Below are 24159 nucleotides of genomic sequence, written 5' to 3'. Positions count from 1 at the left end.
GAATGATTATTACTATTCATACGTTATCTAAATGAACTCAATGAATTATTCAAGGCTGGCGTTGAATAATCTCTCACAGAATCGAACGACATACTTGTTTTTAGAAATTATTTTTCATTAAACATGCCACTCTTCAAGTCACACTTGCGTTTCAGTAGCTGATGCAATACAAAAATTTAAGTGCAATAATCTGGTATTTTTTCACAGTCTCCCCAGATAAGGCCTTTACAATCCCTATATCATCTGGTTTTCCTTCCAGAAAAAGAAATTTCTGAGATTGGATAATTCTGTCACAAGTTTTCTTGCTCTGTCTGGTGATCAGAAAGTCTGGGATAGAATGCATGAGAGATCTTTAATATTCTCTGAAAGGTTACAAATTAGAAGTATAAAATGCAGGGAAACGATTGAAAAAAAATAAAAATAAACTTGGGGGAACACAGAATTTGGCTTAGTGCATTGCTGTTGAGAAAGAACTGTGCTCCTGAAACCACTTTCAGTGCTTTAACTGAGAGGAAGCTTTTAGTGAAACCTACTCATTATTAAAAGCACATACACTGAACTACTGTAAAGGCAGCAAGATACCTAACTCTTTACTGTCTTTTTATTGCCCCTAGAATTCCTGTTCTTTCACATCTCACTGGAGCAAGTTATAGTTTTGCTTTTCACAGATGTGCAGAAATAGTCCCCCCAGCAGCACTCCTAGAAATGCAGTTCAAAAGACTCGCTTCATATTGACCACTGAGAATGATGATCACCTCAATAAAGTACCAATAAGGAAGAGTGGGGGAAAAGTATTTCCAATGCTAACCATGACATACGTGGTGTTTGTAGTCAGGCCTGTTTTATTCCTGATAGGTATGATCTCTTGATGCAGAGTAACTGAAGACATTCTGTGAAGAGCAGTTCCAGGAATTCTACTTAAGTCGTGCAGGCAGCTGAGCTTTTCCTAAGCTCTCTGGAGGAGATGGAGTGCTATTATGATCATACAGAGTGCTACAAATGATCTTTTCTGAACCAATATCTGTTCTCTCAGAGATAAGGACAAGAAACGTAAAATTTTTCAAAGCCTCATTAATTTAATGGTTTTAACCTGTGCTATATGACATGCTTGATAAAAGCAGTGTATTTCATTCTCTTTATTGTTGTAATGTTTTCAATCTTCAGCTATTCTTCACGGCAGGTACAAGGTGATCCACATCATGAAATGCAATGCTGTGTTAAGGAAAGATTGCAGCAATTGTATTTTTTCCTCATTTCTTTTATCTGTGCAATCTTTACTTTTGCCAGCAGCCACAAAAGCTGTTAGAGTGGGTGCACAGAAGCAGTTTCCAATTTTTCTTACACAGCTCTGCTTCACCTTTTGAAAGAGTCTGGGATCATATTATAGGCTTTGCAGTTAGTCAGAGTGCTCAAACACAACACTTGAATCAGAGATTGTCTTGACAGCTCAGCTCTGCAAATCTTTGCATGTGTTCAGGGCTTCTGTCCTTCAGACAATTGTTCCCTCTGTGTTTGGTCTGAACTTTATCAGAGTCATAGGGTCTCTTTGCACAAATGTGTTCACCTTGTTCCACCTTCCTCTCTGTCCAGAATGCAAGCTGGATCCTCAGAAACCCCCAGTCCTCTGTTAAATAAAGCTGCCACAAAACATGTCCCAGCATTTCACAAATGTTTAGGCATGACATCAATTCCAAAAATGTCTAAAATCTGAGGCCACCATTACTTTTCCAAGACTGAAACTAAGAACTGACTAAACTAAAAGCCCCAAAGTCCCACCCGCCATCTCCCAGTTCACCTCTTCCCCTGCATGAACTTGCAGCAACCAGACCAGAAATATTGTCCAGATCACTTTCCAGCTCCACACGCCACTTTCCTACTGACTCAGGCCCAGATAAAAATCCTTTAGATCAATCCCACAGCCAGTACCCAAGACTCCTTCAATACAGGCACTTTCTGCAACCCCACGAAGAGCTCCACACTCCACCTGATGTGTTTGTATAGGGTCCCTTTCAGTCTCCTCTCCATGGGTGTTCATGCTGAAATGATGTTATGCTGACAGGCGGGATGAACAACAACAACAAAATCTTTAGTCCAGAGTTTCACTGCCATTTTTTTAAACTCATAGAAATGTCCTAAACTTCGAAAAAAAGCTTCTTTGCATAAAGGGAAACTACCATGCAGACCTTGGACTGACCTGTCATGGCTGGTCACACATACATGCTTATCCAAAACCCCCTCCTTCTGGCAGCTGACTTACCAAACACAGCAAGTTTCCTTCCTATTTACCTCATCAGCAAAGCTGAATAAAGAGATGGAGCCTAGCTATGTCTGCTCTTGATCCTTCCTTTCCAACTCTGACCTTAGCTGGTGAAACCACAACTCGGGTCCCTTGCTCTCCCTGTGGGATGCAGGCAAGCCCCGTACAGCAAGACTAGGCATTTACACAGTCTCTCTCTCCTGTGTGGCTGCCTAGAGCTGAATGACAATCAAAACCTAGAGAATCCCTTTCAAATATGTCTTTTTTTTTTTTTTCTCCTGACTCAGTGGAGAAAACTCCACACCCAGGGTGATAGGAAAAAGCATGAGGAAAGCTCATGGTGGCTGTAGTTGACAAATCAGGGACTCCAAGAGGGCTCTAAAGGACAGAGCTCCACCAGAGTGCTTCATTATTTATTCTGCTACAGAGCACCTTAGGTTTTGACTTATAGCTTATGAGTTTCTGCACTTATGTTTTCTTATGAGTTTTGGATTATGAGTTTCTGCACTTCCCACGTAAGCACTGAGGGCATCGGATTAGTAAGGCTCAGAGGGATGAAATAACTCTGGGACAGACTCTGGAGAAATGCATAAGACCTCACAGATACAGATATTATGTATGTACACAGAACACACACACAATATACTTGTAGCTAAAGGCAATCTGTTACACTACAGAGATCTACATACTAAGTCCTATTGGACTTCGTTTTCAGCTCAGCAACATCACTAAAGGGCAGGAAAACTCCATTTCTGTCAAAAACAGTTAAAGCAATGGAAAACTACTGTAAATAAGAACAAATAAGAAAGATCTCACAACTACAAATTCTGTGTAAACTTACACTGCAAACACTCATTCTACTACACTCACACACTCAGAAAGCGAAAAAAAACCCAACACCCAACTTCTTGGAGCCAGTCTCTTCATGTATTTTAAATCAGGTAAAATAAGATGGTTTAATTCATAATGCAAGTAGAACTGGCAGTATAAGACCCTCTTTGACAGTATTAATAAACCCCACACGGACAAAGACAAATAGAAGGTTGCTGCATATAAAAATGAAAGATCGAAGATGTGAAGAAGTGAGATTTTATTAAGAGGAATACACTTCTCCTACATCAGGAGTAACCATATAAACCATGAGGCCTTAGCTTACAATCATTTAACAATCTTCTATAAATACCAACTAAAAATATTCACCCGAAACACATTTGTTCCAGTTCATTTCACTGTGCCTATAAATAATCTCTTTGTCAAACAGGAACTCACGCTGATCCACAGACTACTCTAATCAGCCCACATTAATCACTCCTTGCAATTTCTGTAAAATACTCAAAGAATGTGAAGAATCAGAAATAAGTAAGGAATTAACAAACTGTTCCAATTAATCCTAACTTACAATTCCCTGTTTATGCACACCTAAGCCACAGAATTCATCAGATTTCTCCACACCTGTCCTCCACGTAGGTGCTTACCTGAGCTGTTGGATTAGATCTTCCCCTTCTTTAATAACATTGAGAGTAGCATCCAAGGTGGCTGTTTGTTGCTGCTGAAACTGCTTGATAAGCTCCTGAACAGCATCCACAGAGTCAGCACAGACATCCTCTAAGAGCTCCTTCTGCAGATCTTCCATCCATGTCCACAGCTGGGAAGGAGGGGAGGGAAATATAAATCAGAGCGGGATTGAGATTTAACCCTTTTGCTCTCTAATTCCAGATCAGTAAGCATTAACTACGGCTTCATGTTTCACATGAAAACGGACATAGAATTTCTAAAAAAACCAGATGCATTGGTAATCAGTTCTGGTTGATGCAATTCCATTTTAAGCAACAAAGTAAAATAACTGTAATAGAAGATATATTTTTTCAAAATTAATTTGCATTTCAGTTTATTATGTGACAAGAACTAATTATATTATTCTTATTATCTCTTTACACAAGTAACAAATTACAAGCCCTAGAGCTGTGATAACCTAAACCTTTCCTGAGTTGCATGGTATTAGTTGCTATTTATTTCACATGCAGTTGAAGCCTGTTGCAGAACAGACATAAAATCTTTGGTATGTATGTATGCTACTGGCTGAAGTCCAGCTGTGCAAGCTCACCTTGCTTTCCCAGGCAAAAGGTTTTGTGGAGGGCTTGGTTTGATTCTTTTTTTTTTTTTTTTGGTGTGGTTTTTTTTGTGGGTTTCTGCCACCTACCCCCACCTCAAAATGCACCTCAGGCTCTGCTTTTTAACTTTGGGAAAATTCAAACATAGCAGATAGCAATATCACTAATCAGTCCCATGTAGATCCATTAATTTTAAATAGACTTGACTACCAATTTCAAAACAGCAACAAATCATTCGAGTAAGTGCTTAGATGAGAATTTCCAGCCAGCTGTTCATCAGAGATCTGGATGGTGGCAGGCAAGACCCAGCAGCCTGTAAAAGCTTAAAGCAAATGAAGGTTTCCCCTTTAAGCTTGCTCTGAAAACAGAGTGTAAAAGTGCACCAACTGAGCTGGAAGTCTGCCAGCAAATCCTAATGACTTCGCCAGAGAGGCTATTTGCTGTGCCATGCCTGCCCCATTAACCCACATTCTGCTGGTAAATTCTCCAAGGTGGCAGAGAAGTACAGGTGCAGGAAACAACGTGTTGCATCAGAGCTATTGGAAATGTCAAAGGATGCAGTGCTGGTGGAACCCTGCCGTTCCAGGGAGCTTCAAAGTAGTTTGCCTCAAAGGGACCTAGAAGTACACATGAAGCAGGCAACAGACGCTGTGTGGGGGTGGCAAAAGAGCTGGTAAAAAACATTCCTGTTCAAAACGAGGAGCACTGGATCCCCATCCTACAGGTTTTCTTCTGAGACTGCGAATCCTGCCTATCCATGAAAATTGAGAGGAGAGGAAGGTCTTAAGCACCAGCTGGCAAGGCTTCTCACAATTAGAATCATAGAATCATAGAATCACCAGGTTGGAAAAGACCCACCAGATCATTGAGTCCAACCATTCCTACCAAATACTAAACCATGCCCCTCAGCACCTCATCCACCTGTCCCTTAAACACCTCCAGGGAAGGTGACTCAACCACCTCCCTGGGCAGCCTCTGCCAGTGCCCAATGACCCTTTCCATGAAAAATTTTTTTCCTAATGTTCAGCCTGAACCTCCCCTGGCAGAACTTGAGGCCATTCCCTCTTGTCCTGTCCCCTGTCACTTGGGAGAAGAGGCCAGCACCCTCCTTTCCACAACCTCCTTTCAGGTAGTTGTAGAGAACAATGATGTCTCCCCTCAGCTTCTTCTTCTCCAGGCTAAACTTAGGGTCCAAACCTAAGGCCAGTCATTGAATGTTACACTATACGCACTCTACTGACTTCAAGGTTATCACCTTGATCTAAACTAAAATAATTAAAATCAGAATCTGTCCCAGCATTGCTCATGAGAACAGAAAAGGGAGAGCCCAGGTCCCTGTGCTGTCCACACCTCTACTACCAACTCCTCACTTGGTAGACTTGCAAAATCAAGTTTTTAAAACATATACTTAATTTGAAGGCTTTTCAGATAGATTTTCAGAATCAGCTTTGAATACTTTGGGCAAACGCCTCTGTTTAAAATCAGAATGGCCCACCCTACTACTGGCCTAAAATGGAATGTCTTTGCTCAGGTTGCTTACATATTTTCACATTCTCAGGAGAAAAGCATGATATAAAAAGGCAGATATTAATAAAAGAAACATATAATTAAATAGTCAGGCTTGTGTAATAAATGGAAGAAAGAAAGCATACTTAAGGAGTCAAATAGAGAGCTTTTTCATTTGTGGCCTGAGATCCAGGAGCTGAAATTTGGGAAGCCACCATAAAGGAAAATGCACTAATGCCTCCACATACAAATTGCATCAAGAATATTCCTGGGTTTGATCTGATCCCTGCACCCACTCAAACAGTTGGGAAAGCTGGACTATAGTAGGTGAGGAACAGGTTGCTCGGGAATATTATTTTCTATGCTTATCAGATCTTCAGGTAATGAAGCATTTCATAAACACAGAAGAGGAAAAATGGCCATGCATATAAATCATCCTTCTGTTTCAAGTTGGGGAAGCCAGTAGTTTTTTTGATTTTTTGCTTTTCTTCATCATATTTCATTTTTCCACTCAGGGATTTTCCTTTACAAATACGAAAGTGAAATCAAGAACTTGTTTCATTGTTAGGAATCTGCTCTTTTCTTGAAATGATCATCTTAAAGCAGAGGAGAAAGTTTCTCATACCCTACTGCAACTTCAGAAGAAAACCCTGTTCAAAAGTGTCTCCAGAACCCAACTTTCAGCAGCAGCCGAAAGGATTTGGATATTTAAGATCCTAAGTCACATTTTGAGTACACTTATAAATCAAAGCAATTTTTAAATTACTTAAACATAAATTGTACTCACCTAGGACTGAAACAGTCATTAATTTTAGAGGGCACTCAAATATATTAACTCATATTAGTTTCAGATGTTTCCAATAATGACCTCTGATTGTAAGGATTTGCACACTAAAATCTATCAGAATCTAGGTCATCCTTGACTCAGAGGCCTTTAATCCTTTAGACTCCACCAATCCCTGGGAAATCCTAATACAAAGAATCAGTCAATATTAATAAGACTAGGAAGATATTTCAGGAAAAATTTACAACAGGAACCTGATTCAAAACCTCCTTGGTTATGTACTACAACAGCACCTGAAATAAATTGCTACCAACCCAACTTGTGAATGCCACAGCAACAAAAAGATAAACCGCTTGTCATTGAAACACCAGAGTCACAAGAGCTGTTAATCATAAAATAAAAATCACATCCTGTTTGTCACAGCTCAGGAAAATCAGTCCCTGTTAGGGCTTGATGTTTAATTCCAATGTAACCATTTATCTGATTTTTAAAAGTCCTGACTATTAAACCCCTAATCACCAGACACCTTGTGTGTTTCCTAATTCATGCTAAGACCTACTCTAAAAAGCTAGCTAGCTTAGATGGGGTGAGGTGGTTCAATTTTTCATTGAAATTTGACGTATTATGCAAGACAATTTTTATCTTATATTTGTAGAACTTTTTTCTTTTATTCTTAGCACAAGCAGAATTTGTGAGCACCTGTCCCATTCACATACACATGTCAAACTACTGTTGATCCTGTACAGAGGGTGTATGTAGATGCATGCAGTCATTTCAAACACACAGCATAACATTTCCACACGCAGCTCTGGTGACTTACATAAAACTGTCTTTTTAGGTCCACAAAAGGAAACAATCTCTACACTGTATTACTTAGCATGTACTAAACTGAAAGATAGAGAATCCTGGAAAACAATAAAGAATTAACACAAAAATATTTTTTGTGCTTCCTTCGAACTTATCTGTTCTTTGGTATGATTAATTGGATATGGAAATAATAACACATAAGTGGTAAAACCTGAATTAAATCCCTCTGAGAGATCCAGCCATAAATCTGACTCAGGCAAACTACATCTAAAAATGTCATAGTTGTCAGTTCCACAGAAGTCTAGCCCTAAGACATCCCTGCTGAAGGTCCAGAGAGGCTACAAAACTGAGCTTTATTTATCAAGTTAACCATGTCTTGAAACATGAAAAACAATTCTCTTCTGATTACTGGGCCAGTGGAAAAGAAGAATGACACACACTCCCCCTTCTTTTGGGGGAGCATCTGGCACTTCTCATACATTGCAACAACTTCTGCATCTTTCTTGGACATAAAACACAGTCAGTTTCCCTCCATCCAAGTGACAATACAGCTCCTTATTCCAGCTATTTTATATGATGCAATACCCTTCATTTTTCTCAAGTACTTAATGAGACAGATTTCTGAAGGTTTGAAGGACATCTGTGCCTGTTACCTAGAAATTAATGCTTCTGACTTAAAGCAAGGGACCACTTTAAACGAAATCTAGGAGCTAAAGAGATTGCTAAGAAAATATTGCCTGCATGTTTGGAATAACTATTAAACACCCAGTTTTTATATGCTGCTATTTGCTAATGCCAGCGATGAGTTTTAGTCCCCTCAATATCAGTTTAATAACACTGAGCAATGAGATGAGTGGAAAACAAAGAAACAGTTCAATCCATGTTTGCTAGTTGTTCAAAACAAGGATGTTAAAAGAAACAAGTAGCTTTCCAGGGTATATGTTGTACCCTTTTACTATGCCAGAGAAGTGTCATGTGTCGCAGACCAGGCCCCAAAAGGATGCTAATGCCAACTCAGTAAAATAAACATCCATCACAGCAATGAAGGCCAGGGCAGAATACAAAAGAATGTGGTTAAATATGGGGGCCTTCTTTTCCCACCTGATTTGCACTGTTTCCACTTCATGACTTGGAACGTTATTGTGTAGGGAACCAAGGGCATCTTAAGAAAAAAACCCAAAGACAAACAGATTTGCTCCAGAGAAATGTCCATCAACCCTATTTTCCTCTGCTACTATGCCAGGCTCCACAATCCTATTCTGAGCGGTTACATCTAGCTTTGTCATAATATGCATTAGAAAATCACATAGACCTCAAGTTCAGGTTAATTTATGGCAGAACTTCAGCCTATGCTCACGTCTAAGCACCTGTTCAAGTGCTGTTGTTAGCCTGGCTTCACTGTGCAGCCTTTATGAAAGGCTTTACCTTGATTTTCCTGCACCAACATGGTGGAGATAAAACCTCTCACCAAAATTAATCTTAGTCAGCTGTTTATTCACATTTAGAAAGCATCCAGTGCCCTTTCAGTTGAAAGAACTGATGGTTACAAATTGGAAGCATATTTCAACATTTTCCAAAGTCACTTTCAAGGTCTCGTGGAAATGTCACAGCAACAGAAAAAACAATGTATGTAATGATGAGCTGTAACGTGACCGCATGCCACCAGTGAAGTGTCCCACAATGACAGCACACCTAATAAAATGTGACAAGATAGGATATGACCAAACGCTACATATGAAATGACACAATATGTGGCTTCCATGGTAAGATACAGCTGATGAGGCACCCTGCTGCAAGAAGTAACATTGTCAGATACCAACAAACCAGTTGGGAAGAAACAGCAAGTGGAAAGAAAGGGAAGATTCTGTTAAAAAGGAGAAAAAAAAACCAACAAAAAAAAAAATCTGATCTCTTCCTAACCTCTTTCTTGCTTTGTCTCTTTTCCTTGCCAATTTCTTGACATTCATCCTTGGTAGGGCTGCATCTGGTGCTTCTGAATGCCGACACTTTTTAATTAGTACTCTTGCCTATGGCGAAAGGATTTGCAATGCCTAAACATCTGATGCTTTTTCCAAGTCCTGCATGGACCAGATTGGTATAGCACAAAATAATCTCTTCTCAAGGGGAACGTGATTTGGGTAGCTATGCTTACATCAGGGAGTGTGCAGATCCCCAGCCCAAGGTCATGTAAATGTAATTCGGGGACTATTCACCCTAGGAGAGAAAGCTGGCTTATAACTGAAGAATGAGAGGTACATGTTCTGTGTTTCTTCTGCTACCATTATGGATTGCAAACACATGTTCTTGTATAATTTCAATACAGGTTATTTGTAATTATGAATCAGAATGCAATTAACTGCAGTAATTGTACTAAGCAAACCAAATTCTGCAGTTTATCATACTGATGACAGGCTTGGAGAAGTTCTTCCTATATCAAAAGACATACTCAGATTTACACCAGTGTAATACAGTACAATTTGGTGCAGAAGGAGCTTTCTAGCTGTAAAATATACACTACAAATTCTCAATTTACTTAAATAAATGCTGGTACCGTTACATTTTCCTCTAAATTGTTCTCTGGTTCTAAATATTTCATTACTTCTCAAATGCAAGTTGCACTCCTCTTTCCCCTGTACTTTTTCCAGTGACCAACCAGCCACATGCAATCTTACCCTGATCTGCTGCTTTGAGCCTTTTGAGCAACTTTGTGGAGTACACCCTAGGAATCCCTGAAATAAATCACTTGTGACAATTCTGAATCATTCAGAAACTTGCTAAGGAATAAACAAACTCTGGGAACTTTCTCTAACCAGTCTTATTGGATCCATCAGCTTGAGTCACTACACGAACCTTTTGAAAGTAGTCATGTAGACTCTGTTGCATAACTGTAGTTAAGGCACAACGGAATGTGGCTTTGGAGCGATGAATAAATTATAGGAGTGCCTCTCAGAGCCCCCAAGTGGCTTTGGAAATTTAGTCAGTACGTAAATTATCACAGGCACTGGCTACCCACTCTGTTGCCTTTGTACACAGCAGTAAAAGCTGGAAGCCCACACACTGGAACTGGGAGAAGCTCATCTTCCTCAGCTTCAGGAAACCAGGAAAATGGGCTGTAATGTGACTAATAAAAGGATACTTTATAAGAGTTGACAGATTCTATTTAAAGGCACTCATAAAACACCCTTCTAGCTGCAGCATGAACCACCATTACCTGGAGCACAAGGCACACAGGCTGGAGACTCATCTCTAACACATAAAACTCATACATGAGTCCTCAGGAGCCAATGATGATATTTGAGTGAGATCAAGTAGTCAAAATGCTGGCGAATGGCCTGAAAAATTCAGATAGCAAAGTGTGAAATTAAATGCAGTCTGTAGGAATCCTTTGGTTAGCAGATAGTAGAATGATGGAAAATAATTCTCTTCCATGCACCAGCCCCTGCTCTGTTGCAGGTCAGACTTCCTGAGATTGGTCTATATGGCTGCATTTAAAGACATTTATTTCTTACTACCTTGACTCTGTCTCACAATTTTTTGCTGTCACAGATGGAACAATTTTATTCTCTAGCAGCCTGGCCATGCTTCAAACTCCCCAGCTCAAGAGTGGGATGTGCTGCCAGGATACCACAGCTCTCTCCATTCCCAGCTTCTTAATCCTTCATGAAAAAACCTTACTTCTAGACAACAAATGGACAGGAAAAAGAGGAACCCCACACCACCCCAGCTGTCCTGGTTCCTCAGTCCCAGATCTCTGGTAGCTTTACAGAAAAGATTTACCTCTGCAAAGAAATGACCAACATGACCGACTGGTGAATGTTTACATTTTGGTTAGAGGCACGATCTATGCTCTGGAGTTGGAGAGGGATTTGCTGCTTCATGGTAAATGATAGCTGATAACCCAGAGTGAACTTTTACACAGCTCACACAAAAATAAAGCTTGTTAGATCAGCAGAACCCTCTCTACAGCCCCAATTATCAGAATGATAAAAGTAAGCTTGCAAAATATCTGTCTTCTCTTAGGAATCTACCATCCAGGCAAAGAGCTGCACACGTTACCCATATGTGCTGCTCTGGCAGTTCACTTCTCCACTGTACTCTGCACTCTGCCTGCAAATCCCTCTCTGACGGGAATACCAAAATGTTTATGAACTGAGCATTTTTATTTTTTTTTAAATCTGCATTTACTTAATCACATTTGCTTTTTCCACCCACTTGTCTTAAGATTTCTCTGCTTCCAATGCTCCCCCCATAAAACTACATAGATTCAGCTCCCAGCAAAAATAGCATTCATACTTTTAAGAGGCATAAATTTAAGATCTGATGTTTCACAACTCTGTAGTGAGTGGAGGGGCATATATTTTCAAAGTCCGATTTTGTATGCTGCTTTGTATGTATTACAGCAGTTCACTTTATTCCGTGGAAAGAATAAAATTTCTAGCTTTCGAACAAGACATGTGGTGCTTGGTTCTTACACTGAAAAGTGCTGGGATGTGAAATGGCCAGTCAGTGAATATCTTATCTGCAGAGATCCCAGTTTGGGTAATATTAGTATTTTGTGCTTTCATTGTTTTTTAAACCTGGTCATAATACGAGAACAGGAACAAAAGCACCGACCAGGACTGGAGTAGTGTACAAGTGTGTAACACAAATACTTTGTGGCAGATCAATAATTATTCAGGATTTCTAGAAGTTGACAGCAAGTGGAACTGCTAAACAGATTCATCACAAGTCTCTATTATCTAATGGGTGATTGCAGTTAAAGTCAAACAACAAATTAAGTTCAGTAACATTAACTTTGAATCCTGGGTCAATTTACAGTGAATGACAGGATTGCTCAATATATCTCAGAACCACTGTCATGTTTGCTCCGTGATTAACTTTGATTCATTCTGTCAAGTCTTCTGACAAGAGTCAACAGCTGCAGACCTTAGCCCCATGAGCTTTCTGCTCCCTGCTTCCCAGCAACTCTACCACAACTTGAGGGCCAAGCCCTGTCAAATTTAGTGACCTACACTGAAATAATCTCCTAATCACGATATTCAACTGAAGCAGAGAGAACTTAATTTCACAGGCCTCAGTTATCAAGTAAAATTAAGTCAGCAGTGCCTGCAATAAAACACCGTTACTGTTCCTAACTGACAGGGTAAACCAACTCCCATTACTCACTTGAGTAACCCCACTGATGTCTATGGGGTGACCAAGGTGACCTGCTGAACACAAATAACTTAGGTCTATGTAAGAAGCTGTCTGGCACTTAATAGTCTTGGACTTTGCTCTTAGTTTCTCATGGCCTTATCAGACAAGCTGTTCAAAGTGAAACTTTCCATACCAGGTATCTGCCTAAGGCTGAAGTTGATGAATTTTGAGGTAAAAGACCCAGAATGAGAGGGTGGGGAAAATGGACTAACTTTGCCTATGTTAGAAAAGGAGTCTTATTTCTGCTCATGTGAGATGCTCCAGACCTCCATACTTTTAAGCAAGGGTTTGAAATTTTACATGGTTTAGTCCTGATGTCAAGAACACACATTTTATCTTCTCTGTAAAAATTTGCCCAAACTTGGTCACTCAGAAGACCTCTGCCAAGTTCCAGTCTGATCATGTTCAGCAAGAACCTGTTAAAAGTTTGGCAGTTCATTTTTCTAAACATTAAATATTTCCTGAGCACACTCATTTCCCAATTCTGTGGGCCAGGTAAACCTGGCAGGGTCAAGCACTGGGCAAGGGTTAAGCATCTGGCAAGCACTGAGCACCTCATCCCACCTGCCAAGGGCAAACAAAGCACAGGGCACTTGGCCTGAAACTGCACTACTGCCTCTTCTGCTTTTAGCTCCTGTCTTCCAGGACACAAGGCAACACAGAGGTGGTGATCTGAAACCCACTGAGGTATGAGACACTTAGAGGTGGTAAAATATGCTTTTCATGCCCCGAAGAACTATGAAGCAATCACAGAACTGTTTTGTATTTCAGGTAAGACCCATATACTGCAAGTGGATCTAAATTCAGTGAAGTTCCTTTTTGTTCTTCACTTAGCAATTTGATTATCAGCCAACACAAGTAATAGACGAAATCTTTACTTCAGCTATTTAGAGAATACACTGAGGTGTATATACCTTCTCCTAAATACCTACATTAACCCTAAAAGCTTAGAATCATGCCAATGAATCCAAGAATTTATTTGCATGTACATATCACACACAGCTGTCTATGTGTAGCCTCATCTCAACACTCACTTAATGAAAGTAATTCCCAGGCCTTTCTATACTGTTGTTTAACCCCCAGCACTGAAACTGTTTGTGCATCAGAAACTGGTGGCAGCAATATTTCCTGCCTCTTTAAGCCATGCAAAACAAAATGGAAGAAAATCTTTACAGAAACATAAGATATTGACAAGATGCTAAGTTATCATTTAAATATGCAAGAGGATTTTAAAAGCTTTTAATGATATGGAAATGGTGAAAGTGCTTTTTTGTGTCTACATTTTTAGGATTGGAATTGTAAACTGTAAAATACTTCAGGACCAAAATCACAGAACCACAGAATCACTAGGTTGGAAAATACCTTCAGGATTATCGAGTCCAACCATTCCTATCAACCACTAAACCATGTCCCTCAGAACCTCATCCACACGTCTTTTAAATACCTCCAAGGATGGTGACTCAACCACCTCCCTGGGCGGCCTCTGGCAGTTGTCCAATGATTCCTTCCATGACAATTTTTTTCCTAATGTCCAGCCTAAATCTCCCCTGGCAGAGCTTGAGGCCATTCCCTCTTGTCCTGTCCCCTGTCATTTGGGAGAAGAGGCCAGCACCCTCCTCTCCACAACCTCCTTTCAGGTAGTTATAGAGAGCAATGAGGTCTCCCCTCAGCCTCCTCTTCTCCAGGCTCAACAACCCCAGCTCTCTCAGCTACTCCTCATAAGTATAAAACTGTGATACAAATGTAAAATATTACAAGATGTTTTACTCTTGGCCTTTAAGTTTTTGAGTCTTCAGCGTGTGATTTTATCACATCTGCAACCTCTTCTACAAGAGGCTCAAAATCTATTGTCTTTTAACAAAATGAAATGTCAGACAAGAATCCTGTGTCATCATTTGGTCCTAGCAGCTGAGAGTTCACAGGAAAACATCAACTACCATGAAATTCATAATAAAACTGCAAGATCTAACACTCCTGCCAAAACTAATGCAGACGTGAAGTAAGAACCTGAATTCAATGACAATCCTGAAAGAAAATATTTGGGTACAAGTCTGTTGAGTGCATTTTTTCCCACTAATAATAATTTATAACTTCACTCTGCCATACAGATAATTGGATTTGATTCCTGAAGTACCATGTTTCTGCTCAAAAGGGTATGAATATATTAACTATAAACTAAGTGATCATAATAGGACATGTAGGACAGTAGGACACAATATTTTCTTTATAGGTGTGGCGATAGAACAACTACCTTACTTACGGGTTTTGACAATAACAACGATCTAGGGGATTGCTCTAAATTTATGCCTCTAAAATGTTTCTACCATACCAGAGAGTCATCATTTCAGCCTATTGCACGTGTTCTTAAGTAAAGCCACTTTAAAAAAACCCAAACAACCTCCCAGAAATTATTGTTATGCTTAACTGACAATCTTTTCAGTATTCCTTCAACTGTATAAGTCAGTATTGAGCAGAAGGAATCCTCTTATAATGCTTTCACATTAAATTCAAGTCTACTGTAGTATAAAAGAGCCACTCTTGACTTTCATTGCTCATGGGATATCTGGATTTAAATGACTTCCTAATCCAACATTATATATTATCTCAAAGAAATTCCAGCAAGGCAGATTACAAAAGGAAACATTTCTTTGACATGATCACATTTAAAGCTGTTAAAAATTTCTCAGGTGCTGGGAATGTGAGTGGTCACCTGTGGAGATAAAGAGGTGGGCAGAGTACAGTTGAAGCAGTGAGAAGTTCACAGTCAGTGCACTCATCAACACCTGGGAATTACTGCATCAGAAGTACAATTCATCTGTGCTGGGAAGAGTGTCAGCAACAACGTGTTCATTTAGAGTGTTTCCATTAAAACCATGTCAGTAAGACCAATCCTTTCTTCTTAATTCTCCCTTTCACCAGTTCTGTCTCAGTAGAATAATATGTCAAGAAATAATGAGTTTGGGAAACATAGATGAAAAATACATTTAGGCTTTAGTTGCCTGCATTATTGCCAAGAAAACATGAAGGGAACTGTTTACTCATTTACGAAGACATAAGAGAAACAGTTGTTAATAGTTTAAGAAATGATTTTAAGAACTACAAAGGGTGAAATGAATAATGATGGTTATATTAAGTAACTAATAATCCCTTCTACAACAATGCAAAACACATCAGGTGTTAAAGAGGTTAACACGCCAATCTGCTTTCTCCTCACCCCAAGACACTCCTCAGTGATGGGTTTGGATGGGTATAGTACAGACCAGCACCAGGCACAGTGTGGCAGGTAGAAGGGGCAAGGTTAACCAAGGAGGCATGTGGCAGCACTGTAACTGGAATGCCTCTTGGTAAAACAGCAGCAATGGATCTCGGATGTCCCTGTATGTTACTGCTGCAGCAAAACCATTTTTTTGCCTTGACATCTACTAGAATTTAAATCTAACTCCAAACTCTTTAACTCAACTAAAAGTTCTACTGATTCAAAGGGAATTCTACTTGATAAATCACAACTTTAAAATTTGAATCTAATATTATCTTTGTTGTTTGGGACTAAAATCTCAGCAAATACAGTGAATTCATTTTTCAGCAGTTTCATAAAATGAGCATGGATGGTGTGGATCTGACCTGGCCAAGGGAGCAAGTTGCTAGAGCAAGAACTTGCGCTTGGTCCAGCTCAGCTCTGTAGGCTGTGAGGTATCACCATGGCTGAGTACATTTCCAGTCAGAACCCAGAGAGGAGATCAGTTGATATGAAACAGAGAAAGGACATCACAGTAGGAAACTGTTATGAAATAATTTTGACTAAGGAAATAACCAATTAAGTTTCCCCTGCAGCTATCAAGCATAACTGTAAGTGTTTGAGCTACTCTGGAAACAATAGTACTGTTCACAAGCTTAAAGTAACTAGATTTCACCATAATGCAGAAGCAGGATGTAAAAGGAAAACCTTCATATATCAAGAGCTATAATAGACAAACTTTAACTCCAACTGTCTTCCATATACCCAAGTATAATATACTTTCCATATAAGTATAATATATCTTCTATATACCTAAGCAAGTTTGCGGATGACACTAAGCTGGGAGGAAGTGTCAATTTGCTGGATGGTAGGGAGGCTCTGCAAAGGGATCTGAACAGGCTGGACCGCTGGGCTGAGTCCAGTGGGATGAGGTTTAACAAGGCCAAATGCCGGGTCCTGCACTTGGGGCACAACAACCCTGTGCAGCTACAGACTAGGAGAAGTCTGGCTGGAGAGCTGCCTGGAGGAGGGGGACCTGGGGGTGTTGGTCGACAGCCGACTGAATATGAGCCAGCAGTGGCCTAGGTGGCCAAGAAGGCCAATGGCATCTTGGCTTGTATCAGAAACAGCGTGACCAGCAGGTCCAGGAAGGTTTTTCTCCCTCTGTACTTGGTACTGGTGAGGCTGCCCCTCAAATATTGTGTTCAGTTCTGGGCCCCTCACTACAAGAAGGATGTTGAGGCTCTGGAACGAGTCCAGAGAAGAGCAACAAAGCTGGTGAAAGGGCTGGAGAACAGGCCTTATGAGGAGCGGTTGAGGGAGCTGGGGGTGTTTAGCCTAGAGAAGAGGAGGCTGAGGGGAGACCTTATTCTTTCTATAACTACCTGAAAGGAGGTTGTGGAGAGGAGGGAGCTAGCCTCTTCTCCCAAGTGACAGGGGACAGGACAAGAGGGAATGGCCTCAAACTCCACCAGGCTGGACATCAGAAAAAAAATTTTAACAGGAAGGATCATTGGCCAGTGGAACAGGCTGCCCAGGGAGCTGGTTGAATCCCCATGCCTGGAGGTGTTTAAAAGATGGGTTAATGAGGTGCTGAGGGCCATGGTTTAGTGATTGATAGGAATGGTTGGACCCAGTGATCCTGGAGGTCTTTTCAAACTTAGTGATTCTGTGATTATATGTGTATGTGTCTGTGTACGAATGTGTGCATACAGCTTCCATTTAAGGAGGCTTCCCAACATGCTAAAGCCTGCCGTACACAGCTTGTTTGTAACATGTAAATTGGCAAACACAGATAAAGCTTTCTTCTTCTAAGAGCATCTTTCTGATCAAATGTGCTTTTGCAAACAGAAGCTGCCAAGTATGAAAACAACCATTCTGACTAATTCCATCTCAGCAGAAACCCTGTCTTTAAAAGTCACTCATCACTGAATGGCCTTTGGTCTGCAGAAAAATGTAAAGTATGCTTTAATTACATCCCCAGTGGCCTCCCATTTGATGTCCGGCCCACTGCATCTCTGTCGAGACAGCCTTATCTCTGGATATTTTTCAATTACACTAAACAGCATTTACTCAGGTCCTCCCTGATTCACTGTCTCAGTATGTGGCCATTTAGTCTTTAACCATAATTTTGAAAAGTAAAGTCTGCCTCATTAAACCATGTAAGATTTTCAGTAACACTTAACAATAATCACTACATTAATTAACGTTACATTCAAACAGAATTCCTCTGAGGACACATATCACGCTGCTAGCATGTTTATACCTAATGTGTTAATATCAACTCATGTTCTTACAAGAGAATCTTGCTTTCTAACAATATACTCTAGTTGTGAATGAAGCACTGCTTGATATGTTAGATATGCTGTCCCTATATTTTAGCATACTATGTCATTCACACATTTCATTCCCTCTTTATAAAAGTCAGTCACATACGTCAAATGAACTGGATATCAGCCGTGTGCAGTGAAGATGCCTCTTCTGTGTCATCAAAGCTTTCAGTCAGCCTCTTGTAGCATTACACAGATAAATTCCCTCATGCACATCTTACCTCTTTGGTGTGGGTATGGAAGGAGACTGACATGTCCAAGAGAAGTTTCCTCTGTTCCACCCTCCGGACAAAATCCTGAATCCGTACTTCCAGATGCCGGGCTGCTTTATAGATTTCTTCAGGGTCACATTCCCCAGTCTGAGCCAACTGCTCTGCAGCCTCTAAAAGCTTGTCTGCATTGGTGTATGTATTCTATCAGCAAACAAAGTGAGAAACAGAGTATGAGTAATATAATTGCGGCAAGTAAACTCCTGAGACAAGCTCTTTATACTTTCAAAGGCATGAAAGCAAGTGATTACCAGAGTTCAAAAACAATAGTAATAATTGCTACTAGCACTGTCATCTGTGAAAGAAGATTGTATAAAGCCACACAGAAAAATCCTTGAGTACATGTGAAATATTTTCTTATGGGAAACACACCATCCCAGCCCAATCCTGCCAGGCACAGCAACAGGACTGTGCACTTGTTTATTTCCAAGTCCCCAGGAATTTCTCAAAGACAATGTAATGAAGCAAGTGGGAATAACCACCTCCGAAGCCTACAGTGTCTCACGTGACACTCAGCTACAAGCTCGTTGCAAAGGCCTCCCAACAGCTATCACATTACAGCATGCAATCATGTCAGCCAGATATGACTCAGCCTCAAGAAATATTTGCCTTTCAGTAGCTTTTGTGAGATAACTTGAGAAGACAGTGCCTTCAAGTTCCTTCTACTTTTTTCCTCCCGTCTACTGTCCTGCATCATATTTCTAACTGGAGTAAGTCTATTTGTTTATCTTGCAGCTGCCAATATGTGAGGCTCAGATGGCTCCGTAGGGGTGCAATTTCTAGTCTGTCCAAGGTACCTACCTCCCCTCCATTAGATAGGAATTTAAACACTTCACCATCCTGAAAAGATTTACCCCATCACCATGGCCTTTGAGATATGAGATCTGTTAGCCCTGCTTTACAGGCAGGGAGCTGAGGAACACTGGGGCTAAAGCATGTACCGAAGGCATGCCAGACTGTGAAGGAACAGAGGTGAATTCCATCAAAACTATCTCAGCTTTCAAACTACCTGTCCATCTTTTCCCTCCATCTTCCATATTTCTGGAAAACACCACTGAACTAATTAATACAGCAGAGAGTCTCATAAATAAGAGTAGAAATGGGAAGTGTCATCTGCTCCACAGCCACAGAGCTACATGTTTAGCTATCTAAACCTAGACAGCCCTTGCTGTCACTGAAAAGCTTTCTTCACTCAAGCTGAGGCCAATAGCTCTGTGGTGTTTAACACTTAACAAAAATAAGAAGAAACAAAGATATCAGCTTAAGGGTGTTTCTAGTACTGAGAGAGATCTTCAGAAATGCTCAGCATTGGCCTTAGACTTCTCTCACTGGGAATTTCAACCTCCCCACCAAAAGAAGAAGAATTCTAGCACTTTCTTCTACAAAACCCTACTGAAAACCCTCTTCAGTTTAAAAATGCTTTCATTTTATACACATACACAAAATAGCTTTGAACATTATGGGCACACATGTACGTCTGAACATTAGAGGAACACTGACAAGCATAAAAGCCATTAATCAAGTCATGTTGTTCCTCCTCAGATAATAACTTACTGCAGTCAATAGTTGTTGCTGGAGAAAATATTCAATAAAAATATGGAACACTGGCCTCCAAGTATTTATTGGGGGAAAATATTTCCTGTTATAAAAAGCAGAAAGAAAACAGCTCATTCACTGTTCATTTTCCCAGTTTCTGAGGTCTGACTATAAATTTAGAGTATTTGCACTTCTCCTTTTGGACTGTGAGGAACATATTCTAGACAGTTTTGTTACTAATAGTAAATTTTTATTCTCTCACTTTCAGGCCACTGCTATAGTGGTTGGGTTGTTAACAGTGGCAAAACATTATGTGTTAATAATCATTTTTTGGAAATCTCTTTAGCTGAGAATTTTTTAAAATGTTCCATTTAATAAGATTTGAATTTGGGTCCAGTTTCACTTAACAGCATCCTTTCTGAATAATTCTCTTCCAATAGCACTCAGAACAAATGCCAACACTAGCACTATTTTTCAAAGTCTGCTCCACTGTAAGAGTTTTTCACACATTACCACTACAACAGCTCAAGCATCAGTCAGGCTTCCTAGGCAAAAGATTGTCCCCTGCTTTTATTTACAATATTTAGCATACTTTTAAATGCATTCATTCTCTACTTATGGCACAGATTCGAGACACAAACACCCTTGCTGAAATACAATAAGAATACAGCTTTACTGAAATACATGAATCCCTAACATGCTTTCATCTCTGCTGAAAACCATTACAAGTGAGTTCACCAATACGATGATCAGATACCGCATGGCAAAAAGCGTGCAGGCTAAGCCCTATATTCTGAGGCAAAAAAGAGTGTAGACTGGCCTCAATAGAGGCTCTGGCCATAGTGCACAGACCGGTAAGGATGCAGTGATCCTGCAGCAGTCCCTTTGTACGGCACAATGTTCTCCAAAGGCAACAGGGATTTTCTGCAAGGAATCTAGCTGGATGTGAAAGGAGCCACATGCAGTGTTTCCCCTGGGCTGTGCCAGGCACTGTCAGCATACAGTGATGCTTCCCTGAAGCATTCATACCTAACTTTGGACACGTTTGCTTAAATGTCTCACACACAAGAAGCCTGAACACAGCACATTTCAAGTATGCTGAAATTTTAGTTCACCTTTTTTTTTCTATCTTTGCCCACTGAATTCTCAGCTTAGTGTCTGGGGTTTAAAAGCAGGTGCAATTTATGACAGGTAAAACACTAATGGTTTTATCCCTGTCATTCTAGAAGGAATGCCTGGTGCTGACAGATTTCTAGCTCGCTGTTGCAGATTTGAGAGTTTTAGATACATTTCAGATAAGCAACCACACTAGGGAGTTAACCACACTCACCTTGAACTTCAGAATTTGACATATACATGAAAGGATTGTCATCTACTATCAGATGAGCTATAAACTCAGCACAGCCAATTAAGCTAGAGGTTGGTTATTTGGTGAGGGCCTGCCTTACTTTTGCTTTGTTCATTTGCTTCAAGTGCACATAAATCACATCAGAAGTCAATACACATTTAAAATATTTTCATGTACACCTATTTCTCTACGAATTCTAAACTAAAGCTGTGTTGAACCTGAGTGCTTCATCATGATCGGTACTAGAAGGCTGCACTTCTTGCCTGCTTTGTATGTTTTTCACCCTGAGCTCGCTCATTTGTCAGTAAACTCTTCAGAGTACTGCCCCTTATTTCATTTCTTTGAAAGTCTTTGCACCTGGATCAGTCAGGGTGGGAGAGAGAATTGAGTCTTGAGATGAAGAAAAGCAGCCAGAGGAGGTTCCTCAGATTCCCAGCCCTTCTGAGAATTGTAAGGATCTACCAGCAGCACGACATCTGAGTACACCTCAAAACTGGCATCAATATTGAAAAATTTGGAAGAAGGTAAGAACTAATTTAACCACAGGAGGAAATTTTTGCTACTAGAAGGACAATCATGGCTGTCCACTTTTCTGCAAACCACAGACCCACTGAAGATATTCTGTGTCATCCTGAGGAAGGTGACACCCAAAATGGCTAATCTCTCCAGAGGGAAGATCCCATGAAGAATGTCTCTTCTACATCTGTTGAAATTAATTCTCATCAAACAATGATATCACAAGTTCCACAGAAAATAATTCCTGAGTTATAAAATTATGTGCTCTCTGAAACTTTAGGAGCATGTGGTATTTTTCCTAACGTTGCATTAACCCTTGAGAGAATTGTCATGTATAAACCTTTGAAATTCTCAGTGATCTGCTAACTGGCATACTTCTGCACTGTTTCAAGCACAAAATTAAATTCTATCTTAAATGTCTTAATAATATTTCTATCCTAATCTTTGCATAATCACCTATTTCAATCATGAAATCTGCAATCACAAGAAAATGAAACTGCACCCTTCAGGTTTCAGAATGGAAATAGCTGTAATACACGCTTCTGGAATTCATTTTAGACAGAACCAAGAGGCATTCATCTCTTCATTTTCTTGCAAATAACAAAAATAAACACAATTATGGAAAAGAAATAGACTAACAAAGCCTATGCAACAATCCCTGCCACAATCTGGATGTGGAGATGATTGCTGTCTTATCCCACAGCAATATTTACTAACAGGATTCCCATAACCTTGATACATTAATTATTAACAGTTTGATATTCTGTAGGAAGTTGAAAAAATGGTTTATGAAAAAGCTGATGTGAAATTTGCCTGTTACATTTATCATGCTTTCCTTTGCATTTCAGACCAACAAGTGCCAAAACATCAGGATCCGTTTCCATCTCTGACCCTGGTAGCAGATCTCAATCAAGATTCCACAGTGTCTCCAGGTTAAAGCATATGAAGACATCGCTGCATTGGAAATGCACTATCCAAACATTGTGCTCTCCACAAACTGTCTAAGGGATTTCCTTAAAGTTAAAACAAACATTATTTTGTCCACAATCTTTGTGCCAGAGATGTGTTTTGTCAACTGCTCTCTCCAAATCTTTTTAACCAAGAGTAGGAGTTGCATTGATACTCAATATCAGAGAGCACTGGCTGCATGCAGTTAGTGCTTAACCTCATCTGTTACACAGACAATAGCATAGCAGTGCTCAGTACAAACCAGCCAAAGGGTTCAAATGCTGATATAAAAGTATTTCGTACTTTTTCCTAATTAAAAATTAAAAAAATAACTAAATGAAAAATATAGAGAATAATGCATCAGTTAATTCTTCGACCAACATAAGGTTAAAGGCAGCAGAACACAAATATTATTGATGATATGCATTGCAAGCTAAAGAAATCTAACATCTTGCTCAGAAACAAATCAGAATGGGATGGAGTATAATAGTTCATTTTGAACACACATATGAAAACCATCTAGTTCTATTGGCCAACCACTTAAGGGCTGACCAAAAGTTAAACAGTGTTATTAAGGACATTGTCCAAATCCCTCTCAAATCCTGACAGGTTTGGGGCATTGACCACCTCACTAGCAAGCCTGTCCCAGGGTGACCACCCTCTTGGTAAAGAAATGCTTCCCAATGTCCAGTCTAAATCTCCTCTGGTGTGGCTTTGAGCCATTCCCACACATCCTATCACTGGTTCCCAGAAAGAAGGGATGAACAACTCCCTCTCCTCTTTCCCTCCTCAGGAAGCTGTAGAGAGCCATGAGGTCACCCTTCAGCTTCCTTTTCTCCAAACTGGACAAACACAGTGTCCTCAGCTGCTTCTTATTGGACTTGCCTTCCAGCCCTTTGACCAGCTTTGTTGCCCTCCTCTAGATGCAGTTGAGGACCACCACATCCTTCTTAAATAAAAAAAAAAAAAAGGAGGGAGGAAATTGGGAGGGGGTATTTGTGCTTTTCACTGCATTTTTAAGACATGGATCAATGTAGTGCAGCATTTTGGTTTCAAACCAAATGCGTTTTCAGAAAATGGTTCCATGCAGTTTTCCCTCTATTCCTAGCAACTACACTTGTAACTAGTCTATGGTTACAAGTTTCTAGGCAGATTACATTGCAAAAAAAGCTGTGTCTGACTGTAGTCCAGGGCAGAGTTCACAGCTCAGGACTAGGCAGTTTTTTTCCAGAACAATCTCCTCTTGCACAGTTTCTCACAGCTGTTTGTTAGAGAGGCTTGCATGGTAACTGTCTCCAAGATCTCCAGCATGGTGT

General features: G+C 40.1%; 1 protein-coding gene across 13 annotated transcripts in view; it reads right to left on the bottom strand.

The window, feature by feature from the left end:
• KALRN (kalirin RhoGEF kinase) overlaps nt 1-24159 on the bottom strand; it is a 514381-nt gene that overhangs the window by 200091 nt on the left and 290131 nt on the right. For 12 of the 13 annotated variants that reach the window (XM_069861465.1, XM_069861454.1, XM_069861453.1 and 9 more), the window contains 2 exons: nt 18448-18639; nt 3733-3902 (listed from right to left, as the gene is read on the bottom strand). In XM_069861465.1, coding sequence (XP_069717566.1) covers nt 3733-3902; nt 18448-18639 — 362 coding nt within the window. Of the gene's footprint in view, nt 1-1284; nt 1289-3732; nt 3903-18447; nt 18640-24159 lie in introns of those variants that run through there. The other variant, XM_069861466.1, reaches the window with a different exon arrangement.

This window comes from Phaenicophaeus curvirostris, chromosome 7 (assembly GCF_032191515.1).
Source record: "Phaenicophaeus curvirostris isolate KB17595 chromosome 7, BPBGC_Pcur_1.0, whole genome shotgun sequence".
NCBI lineage: Eukaryota > Metazoa > Chordata > Aves > Cuculiformes > Cuculidae > Phaenicophaeus > Phaenicophaeus curvirostris.
The sequence above is the reverse complement of the archived record's forward strand: the minus strand, read 5'-3'. Positions and strand labels throughout refer to the sequence as shown.